Source organism: Aulostomus chinensis, chromosome 19, assembly GCF_037954235.1.
Source record: "Aulostomus chinensis isolate RoL2024-O1b breed Wild chromosome 19, RoL_Achi_v1.0, whole genome shotgun sequence".
Classification (NCBI taxonomy): domain Eukaryota; kingdom Metazoa; phylum Chordata; class Actinopteri; order Syngnathiformes; family Aulostomidae; genus Aulostomus; species Aulostomus chinensis.
The window spans coordinates 9,045,084-9,057,813 of NC_141338.1; the positions used below are offsets into that span (position 1 = coordinate 9,045,084).

The following is a 12,730-nucleotide window of genomic DNA, read 5'->3' on the forward strand; positions in this document are numbered from 1 at the left end:
AATTTCCAGGGCTTCTACAGTAATGAGAATATGTGCCCTGAATTACAGAAGAACTCCCAAAACTTAAAAGAAGGTGTGAGCTTGTTAGGTGACTTATATGAAATCCTGGAGGCTGAATTTTGAATAATGGTAGATTAGACAATTCTTAAAAATTCTAGGCTGCACATGACAGGAGAGATTACTAAGACTGTTGTCACTCTGGGAGTTTTTAATGACTTTTTGTGTGTGTGTGTGTGTGTGTGTGTGTGTGTGTGTGTGTGTGTGTGTGTGTGTGTGTGTGTGTGTGTGTGTGTGTGTGTTGCGCCTTTACCTTTCACATTTGACTACCAAAATCTTTTCAGTTCATCCTTGAATCCCAGTGGACATCAACGCCTGATTTGAACAAATTCTCAGACATAACATGAACAAGAAAGGGACAGACAAACAATAAAAAGATCATTGTTGTCCTGCTTTACATTCTGTTATGTATTTCTTTATCTTTCTGTTGTTATTGTGCTTCTGAGGGTGTATGAGGACCAGAATGATCAGGTATTTGGTTTGCAGCCATAAAGTAAATGTTTTCCAGCGTGAGTGTACATGCTTTTGTCTTCTCAGTAGCTTTTATAGTAATTGAGGACCCCCCCCCCGAACACACACACACACACACACTTGGTGACACCACCCTCACCCCAAAGGGATTAGCTGCTCCAAGACTTTTACTGTAGACAGCTGCTCTTCTGTCCCTTCACAATATTGTGGCCGTGATAGACAGGTGATTCAATAAGGGTGGATTCATTGTCCTAAATCTGTCTCCCTGATTTTAACCTTGAACTGCATCACAGTGTTCCTGAACTCCTGTCCAGACTTGACAGGACTCTCCTGGTTAATCATCATCTAATCATACTATTTTGTTGTTGTTGTTGTTGTTGTTGCTTTAAATTTATTCGTTCATCTACGCCTTACATAGAAGAAAAAATGTCAGACTGTGAAATTCGGAAGATGGCTAAAAGTACCGGAATATTTCCCAATGCTGTTTTCAAACCAGCACTGTCTCTACTGTACCTCTCTCACATCCTTTTAACATGATGCCTTCTATTTCATGATAAATTCCCGTAGACAGAGGCTAAGTGGCTAATTTGATTCCTCATATCCTGGTTGGAAATGTGAGCCCAGACAGAGCCAAAGGGCAACCAAAACAACCCATCTGTAACCCTGTCAGCGGCAATGAGATCATATATCACACATGGAAACAATTCTGGCCTGCAATAGATTTTCCTGAAGTCATCTTTCACTCACCGGGGCCAAACTTGATGGGTTGGATTAATAAATCAGGAGGACAATTAACTACACTCCCCAAGGTTTGTGGGGATACTTAGAAGCTGTACTTTCAACAAAGATTTACTGGATAATTTAGTTGTAGGGTCATGATCCGTGCGTATGAAATTTCTGTGTGGAAACGTAGGAAGCTGCCACTTCCTCTCAAGGATGTTCACATGCAATCATTTGTTTAAGACCCTGATGAAAACAAGAACAGCCTCTGTCAAACTATTCACCTTTCCCTTGTTTCTCTTTGTCTACCTCTAGGCCACCCACACAGTCCTCTAAATAAGGTCACCCTGACGTTGATTACCATCAGCACATGTGTCATTGCCATTGTCTATGCTACGCAGGACTCCTGCCCCCTCACTGTCAAGGTTACCCTCCATGTGCCTGAGCATTTCATTGCCGATGGTAAGTGCAACACATTTATTACACCTTGGTAGACTAGCCAACTCCAACAAGAGATAAGGATTGCTCCATTTTAGCCACTCGCAGAAGCTCCGGGTGTGCTTTTACAATGCCTTGTTAGTTAGAACGATGCTGGACTTCTATCTGATGGACACCTTAGCTTGTAAGATGGCAAAAGCACACACATTCATTAGTCAAGTCATCCAGATAATCATGTAAAAATGACTCTGAAGAAGAAAAGTCAGCAGATGTCTTCTCCTTCTTCTTTTTGACATTTTGGCGAGCGGCGTGTAAGTGCATTCCAATGGAGAGCGAACATGTCATCCTCCCCTTTCTCTTATTACGGCTTTTACATTGTTTGTGTCTGTCCGGCATCAAAAGTCCAGTAATGAGCCTCTTTTTTAAAAATAGGGGTGGAAGAACAGCTATGTGTTGTAGATTCATTTAAGATACTGCGAATAGTTGCCTTTTTCCGCACTAGGTTTGGCCAAATTCACCAAAGTGCACATTCAGCATCGGGAGACTACATAGCGCCACCAAGACGATGACGACATCAAGTCCACATCTGGTTTTGAATCTGCTTCGAAACCTTGTTTTTTTTCCCCTCGTCAACATACATTCATATTTCATCAAAATCCATCCACAACTTCTCTAGTTATCCTGCTAACAGAAAACAAATGCCGGTGATCACATGACCTTCTCACTGTTCTCACTTCAACACACTGTATTATCATTTTGCTCTCTTCTTTTTCTGTGATACCACCTGAGGAAATGTAGTTGGATATACAACAGTCTACCTACTGCATGTACCTTTGCCTCAGGCAACGCTCAGGTTGCTGCTGCCCACCTGCTACCCATCTCTGTGCTTTGTTTTGTGTATTTCCAGTTGGATACAGTTGTCTTTCAATCAAGAAATTGCATAAATGAATGTGGAATATGTTTGCATATTTGTTGTCGTTGGAGTAAGAGGAACACATAATGGACTAGGGACAGCCAGACGTGCTTTCTCTGCTTCTCTTTGCAAATAGCGCACAGTAAAACCTCCATCCTCTCAACCATAATTTCCTTGTAAAGCTTTTCAATGTCCGCACTACACAATCGCAACTGATGGAGTGCAAACAACCTTGTATTCATTTAAAAAAAAAATAGGTAAAACATGTTGCCGTTGGAAGTAACCAATAAACAGAAATCAGGGACAAAAGTTCCTGATGGAACTTGGATGTATCATTACTGCTATTTTATTGGACCAAGATTTATTACTTCAAACTTAATTATATTCTGAACCATTAAGCAAATGATTAGCAGTGTGTGTGTGTGTGTGTGTGTGTGTGTGTGTGTGTGTGTGTGTGTGTGTGTGTGTGTGGTCCTGGAAGCTTTGAGTGTGCAGACATTATTACTAGACTCTGCATGCTGTTGATTAGAATACAAAGCCGTTCTGTGGTTTTCATAATTCCAGATGACATAACAATCGCATTCTTTTGCACTAATGTGACCTACAGGTAGTTGTGGGTACAAGTCATTTGGAGTTATTGGTCAATTTCGGTCTGTAATGCAAAATCAACCTTGATGAGACATCAAATGAAGTATGAAAAGTGTTGCCAAAATAAAGCTTAATAATAAGAATGTGGACTTCAATGCAAAATAAATGTACGTTTGCGTGTTTGAGTGCATGCATAATGTTAGCAAGATCGCAAAACAGAACATGTGGAAGGAGTTAAATGTGGAAAGAGGGAGTGAAGAGTGGAGACGATGGAGATAATGATGGCTGCACCTTCTAAAGCTATGCATTCAAATATCAGATGATCAGGTACTTCATATCTAGTCTACCCACACTCCCACAATTTGTGAGCACAATATCTATCAGTATATTGTGTAACTACTTCTAGATTGAGCACCGGGAAATATCATCCAGTACAAAAGGTAGAAATAAGTGGTGAGCTTGTGTTGCAGTCCCTTCAGTTTTGGACTTAATATTTTTTTTTTCCTCATTTTTTTTTTTTTTTTAATCTTGTCTTTTTCCCAGTCATATGTTTGGTCAAAGGCCCTTTAATTGGTTCCTCTTTTGCTTTGAAATGCACTTCCCTTTTACTTCCTGTCTGAGGCTAATGCCTCGCCTTTTTTGTGTGCCCACCTGTGTCTCGTTAGTTAATCAGTCATCAGCTCCTTCCTTGTTTTCTCCCACCTGCTTCCCACCGTGGAATTAGCTGTTATTCAGATCTTGCGGTTCTGGTTTGCACGTTCACCGGCATTGGTTTTGTACTTCAGTTCCTGCTCGCCTCAGCCAGTTTCTACATTCGGGTCCAACCTGCCTCCTCATCTCACCAGTGCCACAGTGGTTTTATGATTTATACGTAAGGAGGTCATGTGATCCATCGTGTTTGCCATAGCTCCTTAGTGAGATGTCTGTTTTCAGAGTGCCCCCTTGTGTTATACTTTCCACCAGTCAAATAAAAATGACTACACACTCGATAGCATTGAGTTTGTATCGTGGCTTGAATTTTTTTTAGAACAGGGTAAGTCTAGGTTTTTTTGATCAGTGAAAATGTTGCGCAGTGCAAGGCTGTCGGTGTGTTGTGACTGTAATATTAACATGTTGAGCATGTTCACCTCCTGACATGCAAACACAATCTCTGCAGTTAATTACCTTTAGCAAAATATCAGTGGTTGGATTCCGTGACAGTTTGTATCAGATATCCCACTGATAAGAGAAATCATAATGCTACGGTCTTAAAAGAGGCTGTAAAAAAAGAGAGCACCATCTATACATCGCATGCTCCATCTGTGCTCACAGAGGGTGAACAGAAACAGCATGTCAGAAAGGTTCTTTCAGAAAGCCTTTCGTCTTGAAGTTTTGTTGGTCTGAAAACTCTGTGACTTGTGTTTACTGGAATCGGACACCTGAAGCACAGCAAATGTGATAAAAGGCAGCTTAGCTCTGTAGTCTGGCAGACGTGCAGTCAGAGGCAGGCAGGCGGTCAGAGGAAACAAGCAAACAAATCCAGTAGATAAACAAACAGAACAAATCCAAACTGGCAAGCCATGTATGAGTGTAAGGTGGGGCAGGACAGGAAAAAGGAGGGAGTGAAAAATGGACAAAAACTTAATGGTAACAGGAGTAATCTGACACGTGAGAGGTGAGCTGACCTCGCAAAAGTAATCTTTACATGATGGAGAAACAATGAGCGACTGCCACAGATGAGTTATGAGCAGTAAAGTCGTTGATGATGAGCACAAAAGGCAAATATGAGTAATTTTCAAGACAGCAGGGGATGAGGACGAGACTGCCCATGATGAAGGAAGAATATGCGTACACACAATATCCATCTCATGTAACACTTTTTTTTTTCCTACATTTTGAAAATATTCTTGTTTCAGCATAAAAGTTTGAGAGGGTCCAAGGCATTAATGAAGGTCGTGTGAAATGCTGGTATAACTAACAAAAAAAGAACACTTAAAATAGTGCAGAGTTTCTCCACTGGTCAAACTCATACCTAGACAAGACTATTGAATGCACTGTAACTCGTCTAACACTTAGGTAATCATGAGCCAGGAGCTACATTTTATTTATTTAATATTTATATTAATTTAATATTAATATTATATTTTATATTTATTCCCATTAATATTTAATATTTTTATTTACATGCATCATGCTGTTAAGATACTGTTAATGCAAAGAAGGAACATAAATTTTAGCTATTCCTAATTTGGTACTCTTGTTTCCAGGCTTTTTTAGGTTAGGCTTTTTTTTTTTGTTTTGTTTATTTGAATTTAATATAATTATCTTTCCCAAGCCTTGTGATTTTGTTTGATTTGTTTTGCCTAAGTCTAACATTACCATCTTCTATCCAGCATCTTAAAAAACGTAATTTTTTTGCTGAGAATATAAGGAATGTCTCTCATTTTATTTGAGTGTTTAGTGTAGTGGGGTTTTGCATTTATCGCTCCTCTTGCTGGACATTCATAGGAATGTAGGTGGAAAAACTCCGTAAGTTTTCACATACCATACATACATGTTATTACGGTATGCTTCAAAGTGTTTGTAAATACATTATAACACATATTCCTCCTCTGCAACTCTCACAAATTCAAAAGAGTACAATGTAACACAATGATTTTCCCAGCTTCTGCTCCTCAATGCACTATATGCACAAGAAAATTGCTAACAATCAGCGAAGTTCTTAGTGCTCAGAGGGGGGTGCTGACAGGTCTCAGAAAAACCACCCTATAATTGAGCAATTGCCTCCTCGCTGTGTGAGCTGCGGCCATTAGGTTCCTCTCTTGGAGCCATTGGCAGTTCTCTTCACTGAAGTGCAGTGCCACAGGAAATAGCCTTGTTATGCTCATGTTTGGTCAGCCTGACCTCAGAGATGTTTTTCTTCTTTTTTTTTTATCCATTCTGAAGAATTTTTAGCATTTTAATGTGCAATGAAGCCAGAAATATTAGCCCTTTGTTAAATAATTGTGAATTCTGCAAACGTTAATCACGAGAATAGCAAGAAATTACGACTGTCAGTGTATCGATCATCTGAGCTTCACACAGCCCTTCTTAACTTCTGAAGACACATCAAGAGTACTGGTCAGTGGTGAAGGCGACGCAGCATGCCTGTTCTGGCTTTGTCGAGATGTGTTGCCTCTCTCAACTTTGCCAGAAAATAAAAACACAGCATGTGAGTGTGTAACTCTAAGTTGGGCTGTTCCATCAAGTGAAAAGAAGCAGCTGGTAACTTTATGAATGTTGGAAGTGTGTGTTAGGCAGAATTAAAATGGGAATGAATAACACTACAAAAAGATAGCCTTGGGGATGAAGTATTTTTGTCTGCAAACCTGAAAGTTAACAACACCATGGGTTCTCTTACTAAAAGCCAACGGGGTTGTTACTTTGGATTTTGGATTATTGTTTAAAATAAACTCTTTGGAAACCAAAAGTTAATGAACACCACTTTTGTGATTTCTGAAGTGTCAATGGGATCGCTAACACTGCACAGCTAACGTTATGCTACAAACAAACTTCTTCACCTCAACTAGCTTCACGCTTCTGCTGTTGTTCAGACAAAAAAAAGGTTGCGAAATTCAGGAGCGCAGCATTGAGGGATTATTTTATGCCATAGAGCTCATGTTAGAATATGTTGTGTTAACCACAGCCCTTACTTAACGCACATTATTGGCGTTGAGACGAGGTAACTTGACATGTTACAGTGCTCACGAGTGCTATCGCTGCTGTGCCACTCTTTTGGAGGTTGTCTGTTTTAAAAAAGTGAGTGCAAATCCTTAATGTGGCATACAATGATTTGTAGTGGATTTTAACTCCATTACATTGGCAACATTTCCTCAGACTCAGATTAGATCACTGGCTACTATCTCTGTGCTTCCATCTGTATTAATCCCCTCTTTAGAAAATCTGCCCGCGGACGACCATGTTGTGTTTCAGCACATGAAACAGGCTGTTTATCACTTTTAGTCCCACAATATTTTTGTTCTCCTTTTTAAAATCCATTTCCTTTTTAATATATGCTAAACTGTAAAATATATTCTCTTCTACTTTGAATGCTCCTCAAATTCCCATTCATCATCAGTTTACACACAATACAGCTGTAAAAGATTATTTGTACTCACCAGGGAGCTAAAGCACAATCTCCCCACAGCTCCCATTTGAACTAGAAGTCATTGGCATCAATTAGGGATAATCTTGTTCAGTGATCAGAGTTTAATGATTGGTCTGGGAGCACTAAGAAAGAAAGGTAAGTCAGCGCCAATGAGCGTAGCATTTACTGATTGACTTGTGAAACCCTTTTAGCCCCTCTACTGCAATTACCAAGGAAATCTCATCAATACACACATTATAGGTCTTAATTTTCTCATTTAAATTCAGCTTGGTCAGGAAGGGAATTAAAATTACAGTGAAAACAAAAGAATTAGCTACTTTACGATTGATTTTGCAACAGAACTAGGAAAACAGCACTTAAATATACCACATAATCAAGGTGTATTCTACCTTTCTGTTGTTGCTCCTACAAGAACAATGATTGTCTTTTGTTTTCTCTTTTAGGAAGTAGTTTCGTGGTGAGTATGGGTAGCTTCCTGGACATATCTAATTGGCTAAACCCAGCCAAGCTTACCCTGTACTATCAGACCAATTCATCTACACAATGGGTGCGAGACTACTGTGGCCAGAGGACCACAGACCCCTGCGAGCAGATATGCGACCAGGAAACAGGTCAGTGCAAAAAAAAAAAAAAACAAAACATTACACACATCCATTTGCACAAGAACATGACACTGAGGAAGTTAACAAAGTGAATCATTTTTCCAGCTATGCTATTTGAGTGATTAATACAACGCTTGGAATATTTATTTAAGGTCCAGCGGTGCTTTTGCTCATGGAATATGCATATGAAAAACGTTCTAAATGGGTACAGGTGACACATCTTTGTTTCGTTTGGAAAAAGATGAGGATTTATTTTTTAAATATTACAATGCATCTTGTAAAAATGCAATGAAATCTTAAATTATGACATGGTGTTATCAGTCAGTAAAACTTTATTCATACAGTATAGAAATTTTTATGCAAATACAATGTAACACAAAGTACCTCAAACAAAACAAAAAAAAGACATTAATTCCAGATAAAATAGATTTAGAATTATTTGAATGAGGACACAAAGGAGTGCTGGTTAAAAGGAAAATAATGGTAGAACAATAAAATGAATTGTAAAGAAATGATTGATAAACCATGTTAAAATAGGTAAGTCTTCAGTTTGCTTTTGAAAATATCGTGATTTACTTTGTGCCATTCTGATGAAGTACGATGAAATGAATCAGGATAGATGAGTGTGTTCCAATGTTCTGATCTAAAATAAATAAATAAATAAAAAGACAAGTGCACAGACGCAAAGTGCTTCATAATCAGTGTTTATTATCATGTATAATGATAGCGGACTGTGTGATATTTATAATTTGATTGTCCGGGAATGTTATTTTGGGCTGACATCACAACCATCCCTTTTTAAAGCCATGAGTGCAGACTGCAACATCTTCCCTGGAGTGCTGTAACTCTCTTGTGTATTTAATGCCCACTAGATAAAGTCTAAGCTCATTAGAATGGATTACATCTGTAATGTCACCCTGGTCAAGGACATGTTGAAAGCTAATGCATAATGGATTAGAACAACTGATACTCAAATCAGTCACATAAAGATGCCAAAGATGGAGTGTGTGTTCACAGGTTAAACTTCAACATCAGCTCCTGTGTGTTGTGAGAATGGTAATTTTATTTTACACTAATTTAAAGCCCACTACGTTCAGAAGTCTCTCCTCCTCCTGGTCCATCTCATTTCATTCATCCTCGTTTCATCTGTCCTCCTCAGTGGTAAGTTTATTTGACGATTGTCCCGAAGAATGGTGTAACTTCTCAGGGCAACCTCGTCAGTCCGCTGGCAAAATTAAAGGTGTTCTTCAAAAAGAGCTTTCTGTTTGCTTCACTGTCCTCCTGCGCATATTCTAGCACCCACACAATAGCACCCAAAACAATGACGCACACAAACACGAACGCACACACTGGTGAAGGCAGCGTAACTGAAATGAACTATTTTATTGAGGCACATTTATTGCCTTAACAACAACCACAACAACTGGCTGAGAGATGTTAAAGGGTAAAAACACATCTATCAGAGTTTAAAAGGTCATGAAAAACATGGATAGAAATAAAACATTTCCAGGCTGGGGGCAGTTTGTCTGGGGCAGAAAAATAAATAAAACCGGAGATTTTCTGTAAAGATTAACAGGGAATAATGTGTATTAATTGTATCGAGCCTCATAGGTTTTAATTTTTTTTGTTTTTCTTATGTACAAAACATTAATTTGTCCATAGGTTACGCAAGAGTTAGTTGCGAAATTTACTTCAGGTTTATGGAAAAATCCCGGAAAAGTAATTGATGTTTTGTAAAATATATATTTTCAGTAATTTGGAATTTTCAATCATGTTGCAGTTCTGGTCACATACACACAAAATAAATAAACAACAGTCAGTGTGTGTATTTTACTTTTTCCATAAGATTTAAATGAGTTTGAGTGGTTTTTGATAAGAATAATAAAATTGGAGTCCTTCTCTCATTTGGACTGGAAATCAAGCAGTTATTGATTATTGATCCTCTTCTCTTGAAGGACACCTCCATGCACGTCAATCCCTCCAACGCCAGCATGTGTTGCTTGTTTTTTCTGACCGGAAACTTGCAACCAGAAGGCAAAACTGAGAGTGGAAGCGTAGCTTAATTGTATGAAGAAAGATGACAGTTATTGTTGATGGTAATGTCTGTAAAATGATGATTTATGGTAAACACCAGTGAAACACCGAACCATCCGACACCACCAATGCCTGGAGGGCCATGTGTTTGATACACTCTGCACGAATGCGACTGCTTCCCAACTGAGCAGCAGGTCCATTACCCAGGCCAAATACGTTGCAATTGTATTAGCGCCACACAGACAGATCTCGTTTTTGTTTTTTTGTTTTTTTTTTCCCTTTAACTAAGAAAACCTAAATGAAACAAATGCTGCAGCCCTGATCCGATTTCAGATGATGACTGACGGTGTTGTTACAGCAAGTTCACTGGCTAGCAGCTCGAACCTGCAAGTGTGCAAACGCTGAGGGTGGATTTTACAGTGACGTTGCAGAGATCTGCAGGTGAACGTGTGAAATTAAACCAGTTTGCATATTCACATACAAATCACCAATTTCAGACATGTAAAAATTCAAATTCATCTTTATTCCAACACACACAGCTGCAGAGCCTCAAACTACACCATCCTCATACACCATCCTGCATCAGTTTCATGCTGGTTGACTACCAGTTAGACTGCATGATTACTGGACAATCAATTACCTGCTCTTTCACTCCCTGACTGTCAACTGTCCCCTGATCTGGGAACAGCTGAGGAGGGCAGTGATGATACAGCTGTTCCCACTGGCTGATAGCTGCTTTGGATGTTACTAACCAGTGCTTTTTTATACAGGATTCACCTCTGCACTGTGGTTATCCTAGTCTGTACCGGTCTGGACTAGTTTGAGCCAGTTAGTGCAGGATATTGTAACAGAAATCTCTGAAGATCTGTATACTTCTATGCCATTAGCACGTGCTATTACTGCACCTAGCGTTAGCCTACATTACCGAGCCTGGGCTCAAATTTGTAACATTAACTAAAGGATTATGCGCCTACAAGTCCACACCTCCACAGCCTCATCACAAAAGCACTGTCATCATAAGTGACTTTTTCTCGGTGCGGATCGCGGCGCGTGTACATGTAAAAGCAGCTGTTCCCCCTCTCGCCTCTGTGGCACCTCAGCTCTCGTTGGAGGTTTGGTGCATTCGTTCAGCTTCATTTGTTGTTCGTCTGTCATTCCTAATCTGGCGCAGTCATTAAAAGTGTGATACCCACTTTATCACCATAACAAATCTGCCTTTCAGTGTGAACGTGTATGTAACTGCAGTCTTTTCATCATCTGTTTGGTTTGTGAATGTTGTCAGCGGTTATGAATTTGTCCTTGGAGATGAGCCATCTTTGTACCTTCAGAATGCGATACGATGTCATGTAACAGTGAATATACAATAGACTGTGTACCAACAGTGACTCTCATTCAACTTATAACATATTTTCAACCAATAGTGTCGCCTTTACAATGGGAAGACTCAAGTTAACACTTTTTGTTAACTGTCGTATTATCAGTCAACTCATCCAAAATCATATTTGTGGCCATCTAAGTAAGATGAGAAGGCAGCGGGAGCCTTTTCACATCTGTCATCATAACTTACATCATAACTAATAGAGACCTGCGCACCTCCTCGGTTGCCTTTGTGATGCTCATTGAAAGTAATGTGTCCCCAGCCCTCCATCTTCACCTAATTGGAACTGAAATCTCTCAGGGTTTTAACATACACCCCTGTTTTATTCTTCTAACTTTACTGTACGTGAGAGCACGCACACATACACTCACACACGCACGCACTCACACACGCACAATTACGTGATAGTACGTGTGTAGGATCTGCCCAAGGTCAGCAGACTGGCTTCTTCATATTAATAGTTTAACAAACATAAATATGTATTAGTACAAAAAAATCACTCCGTGCTCATACCGTGAACCTTGAGATGTGAATAGCACCCTCGCAGCCACAGTGAGATAATAGTGAAACACTTTGTTTAGCTTGAGAATTGGTAACAGGTGGACAAGTAAAAAGGAAACCATCTGTGTTCTGAGTGGGTTATCGACGAGAGATGGAGGACCCGATGGTGACATCATTGTGACCAAGTGTTCTCCAATCACAGACAACTTCGAAATCAGGATGCGCTGTAATAATTTAACCATAACGGGGGTCATCTTGCCTCGTTATTCCAACTAAATCCAGAACAAAGGTGCATGGAAATGTTTAACTTCTCTTAAAATCTGCCTAAAATTAAGCCTTTAAGGCAGAAAGTGGACTTTAAGTTCAGGTTAAGTGTTAAAATGTGTCAATAAATCAAATTAATGCGGTGCTGAATTTTAAGGAAAAACAATGTAAAATGCAAAGTCATGCCCAAGAGAAACATTTCACTCTTTAGATACAGCATTTACTTGTTTGTGAAACAGACACATTTCTAGTGTGATTAAAAATGATGTTACAACCTACTTTAAAATTACAGGTAATAAAAAAAAAATAAAAAATTACAATGGACCAATTGACGATTGGTCCACGGGTTGCAGCTGGAGGACACAGACGCTGCTGCCGCCCTAGAAATTGAAGGCCCTGCAGCCAGATGAACTCCGTAAATGCAAAACGTGTCCATTTGTCAAAGTAGTTGCAGCTCCATGAACTTGGAAGTTCAAGTTTAACAACCATTCAATAATAAAACCCCGCCCTCCACCAGCAGACTGTTTTTTTTTTTTTTTCTTCAGTTTTATTATTCAGCACAACTTCTCTTTCTCGCTATTTGATTTTTGTGGTACAGTTGCCTTTTTTTTTTTTTGCTGCTTTTGAGCTTTTTGGGG

At 39.4% G+C, this 12,730-nt stretch overlaps 1 protein-coding gene across 3 annotated transcripts in view; it reads left to right on the forward strand.

Moving 5' to 3' along the window:
* astn2 (astrotactin 2) overlaps positions 1-12,730 on the forward strand; it is a 285,748-nt gene that overhangs the window by 142,070 nt on the left and 130,948 nt on the right. For all 3 annotated transcript variants that reach the window (XM_086186408.1, XM_086186406.1, XM_086186407.1), the window contains exons 6-7: positions 1,564-1,710; positions 7,757-7,924. In XM_086186408.1, the coding sequence (XP_086042534.1) occupies positions 1,564-1,710; positions 7,757-7,924 (315 nt within the window). The remainder of the gene's footprint in view (positions 1-1,563; positions 1,711-7,756; positions 7,925-12,730) is intronic.